The 3981-nt window shown below is 26.8% G+C and overlaps 1 protein-coding gene across 1 annotated transcript; it reads right to left on the reverse strand.

The window, feature by feature from the left end:
* Positions 1-2934: 2934 nt before the first annotated feature.
* Positions 2935-3543, reverse strand: LOC119667275. Its single transcript, XM_038076564.1, has 2 exons — positions 3441-3543; positions 2935-3374 (listed from the first exon to the last, which is right to left on the reverse strand). Exon 2 carries the CDS (start codon positions 3320-3322, stop codon positions 2999-3001), a length of 324 nt encoding a protein of 107 aa, XP_037932492.1. The 5' UTR covers positions 3323-3374; positions 3441-3543; the 3' UTR covers positions 2935-2998.
* Positions 3544-3981: the final 438 nt, after the last annotated feature.

Raw genomic sequence — 3981 nt, forward strand, 5'->3', positions numbered from 1 at the left:
CGGCCATCTAAATATTGTTTTTGTAGTATATCATTATCCATAGGTCTATATTGCTCTACTAATTCTAATTCTATTGTTACTATGTCGTCACAATAGTGGTATGCCCGGTTTGTACGGATATTAAACAATCTTCCTTATGTACCAGACCGTTTTTGACCTGGAACTTTATCGGAAATACATATTTATTTAACATATTTAGGACTTTACAAGCTACTAACACTTTCGGGTGAGAAAACGTTTTCCTGTTTCAAGACCTTGTATTTTGTAATTATTATTATAAATAAATTGAAGAAACATTAAATAAAAATTAAAGAAATAAAAAGTTTGATTTGAAATATTTATCGTAATGTATGGTAATAACTTTATCAAATTTTTAGCATGAATGGTGTATGTATATTTCTGGAAGTATGGAATAAATATATAACCTCCCTAGTATTTTCTAGAATACTCGAGAAAAGAAATAAAAAAATATTAGAGTTCTTCTTTTTGGTTCTTGCTCATATATATATATATATATACATATACATATATATATACATGTATATTATATAATGCACTATATATTAAATGCAATGTATACTATAGTAATTTCTATTAGATAATACATGAGAACACGTGATTACGCTACCACCTGGCGATCATCATTTGGCATTTATATTCTTGGCAAGGCATCGCTGTCACTTTCTAAAGCCAAGAATCTAGCTATGAGAAGTATTTTCACACGATTTATTAATCTAACAAACACCTGATCTAAAATACTAGTCACTAGAATATATAAAATATTCGATTCCGGTACTTAACTTTAAATAGGATTGATGTTACTGACATTTCCAGATCAAAATACTACAAATCTGTTAAGCAGTATTTTGAAATTAAGCGATAATGCTATATAACATATTGTATCAAGGAATAGTTACTAAAGCTCTCCTTAATTGCAAAAGCAGAATTGGGAAGAGTTGAGATGGCTTCTTAGTATCAATTGTTACACATCCTAGTATATTGTATGGTATATCCAGCTCAAGGTATTGCCTATATGAGTACTCTAGACGTCTACAGTCACTAATATTTGCAACTTTATTAAGGGAAAATGAAGTGTGGAAAAAGATGTGTATAATAACATTTTTGCAAAATAATCTTATTGCAATACTAAACGTACTTCAGTATTTGAATACTATTGATGTCATCACTAATATAAGTATATATTAATAACGGTTATAAATAATTCCACTTAGTCTTGTAAAGTTAATATTTCAAAGTACTTTCTGATAAACAGCAATGATGCAATTAATCTATTTGATTACAAAGTTGTAACGATATTATGTAGCAAGAAATGTATAATAGAGATTTTCTGTATACAATTTTTAAACTATATACAAAATTTCAAAGATAAATCTAAATTGATACGGTTTGGAAACTAAATTAAGAGAATAGGAAGAAAAGCCTTCTCTTAGGTAGTATATTTGAAATATCACACTTAATTCCAAGTAATCAATTAACTAAGAAAGTAACTTAATAAGTTAGTAGATATGTGAGTAAATTAGTTAAAAAGTGAATAACCAAGTAATTAAGTAAGTAACAATTTTAATTAATTAAGCATGTAATTAAGTATGCTAAGTGAGTGAATGAGTAACTAATTAAATAGGTAAGCAAGTAAATATATGGGTGAAAAATTAAGTAAAGAAGTAAGTATATATGCAAGTATGTAAGTAAGTAAGAAAGTAAGTATGTAAATAAGTAAGCAAATAAGTAAGCAAGTAAGTATGTAAGTAAGCAGGTAAGTAGGTGCACAATTAAGTAACTAACTAATTTAATAAATTAAAAAGTAAATATCTAAGTTACTTAGGAAGTAAGTAACTAAATAACTAAATATAGTTAGTGCGGATTCTTGTTATAATATTATAGGAATTATTATTAAATTCAATTAGTTTTAGTCTTATAGAAATAAATTAGTGTACTTAGACTTACAAATTTGACACTAATATCTCAATAAGTATCCCATATTTAAAAATCGAAAAGCACGCAACTATAATAAAATCATCACCATTTGGGTCTGATTACTTGTCATTGTAGAATTGTATGTGGATTAATTAAATGATAACTAAATTAAATGATTAAAATTTTTACATGTCAAGTATTCTTGTTTAAATATTTAAGTATTAAATAAAACAAGATATGAATAGAATATATTATAATTAAAAACTTATCTGATACTAAGATTAAGATTTCTATGCACACCTTTCGCAAAATTCTTAAGGTTTTTTTGAAAGAATTACTTCCAGTTTATTTATGATCGCGCACTTGAAGTTATTAAGTAGATGTCAATCACTAAAACAACCTTTGCGACATTTCAATAAAAATACGTAAAAACCGTTGCATTTAAATAAAATATTATTGCCAAAAACTGCTTTACCAAAAGTTACTATATGATAACAGTCCAAAACAGATTAATTTTTGTTAAATCAAATCGAACATTTCTTATTTCTCATCGAAAAGGGTTTGTAAAAAGTAACTGGTGCTCGTATATACCTATATTCATAACTAATAATTAAAGCAATAATCCAAACTGCAGATCTATATATATATATTATAAAGAAGTCTTAAGAAGTATTGTTAACATAATAATAAATCGTTGATAGGAATATAAACACCTATTCTGTCTTAGTACAGGCGCACATAGAACCCAATTTTTGGGACACTTGATACGCGTTGTATATTTTTCTTATCAAAAATTTCACTTTTTGCTCAATCAAAACAATCATTTTATTACTCATTCAATTATTTATCAATAAAGCTTTGAATACAATTTTTTTTCCAAAATCCATTCAACTCTTTTCACAAATTCTTTAAGAGAAACAGTTAGTTGCTCTCCGGCCTTGCTATTGTGAATTTTGAAATTTTTTTGAATATAAACAAAGTATTTTTGTTTGTTTTATAAACAAAGCTTTTAAATAACACTAGAAAATATAAACAATTTCTTATAAATTATAACTAAACAATTTTAATAATGGGATCTCAAACTTCGACGATGGCACTCGGACATTAATCTTCTTCTCCTTGGACCTATCAGTAATTCCTCCTGCGCTTTTTCGAGTTCTTCCTTCTCTCTTTTAGCATCAGCAGCAGCTTTCTTGATGTACATAACTCGGAAGAATTCAACAAAATCAATATTCTCAACTTTACCACACATTTTCTGCATAAACGGAAAGTATCTAGGATATTCCTTATATTTTAACATTGCATTGTACAAGGAGGTGCGTTGTTGTTCTTCATGTAAGTATCTTTTATGTGCTTCCTTATGCAGTTTCCAATTGATTGAACTCATTAATTTTCTTTGTTCAAATAGAAGATTCGGTTTCAGGAAAGGGAATAGTGCTCTAAATATTAATATTGGAGGATTACATATATAGAATTAACTGAAAACAAAACATTGTAATGCTTACTCCTTGAAATGATAGCGCTGGTGTTTGAAATCAATTGCATCAAATGGGTCTAAGAATTTATGTATTTCGCTTGTGCTTCGTAATGCCCTAGGCACTTTGCAATACGTGCTAAAAATAAAAATATATTATATGAATAATTAATATATGGATATGTATACATTTCTATTGTTTTAAAAATAATTTATGTAAATATATTTAATAGTAATAGTTAACAATAGTAATAGTTAACTACTTCAAAAACATTCCTGTATTTCAAAAACTTCAATAGATATATTATTCTAAACATTAAAATGAACATCCAAAAGGATTATTTAAAGTATTATATATAAACTGATTAAATAATTGGATAAGTTAAATTTATTTGTAAATTATTTAACATTTCAGAGTAGAGTAATTAAAGTCAATATACGATTGTTTTTATCTTTTCTTAAGTAAGTTCCAGTAAAAACAAGCCCTATGATACATATGAGCGTGAAAGTAAAGATTATAGTATTCAGATCAATTATTAGATCGTAATTGCAAGTGGAGGAAGAATTTCGCT

Source organism: Teleopsis dalmanni, chromosome 1 (genome assembly GCF_002237135.1).
Source record: "Teleopsis dalmanni isolate 2A chromosome 1, ASM223713v2, whole genome shotgun sequence".
In the NCBI taxonomy this organism is placed as follows: Eukaryota; Metazoa; Arthropoda; class Insecta; order Diptera; family Diopsidae; genus Teleopsis; species Teleopsis dalmanni.

Excerpts from the sequence above, each read along its gene's own strand:
- LOC119667275 (XM_038076564.1), bottom strand. The coding sequence starts at position 3,322 with ATGAGTTCAATCAATTGGAAACTGCATAAGGAAGCACATAAAAGATAC.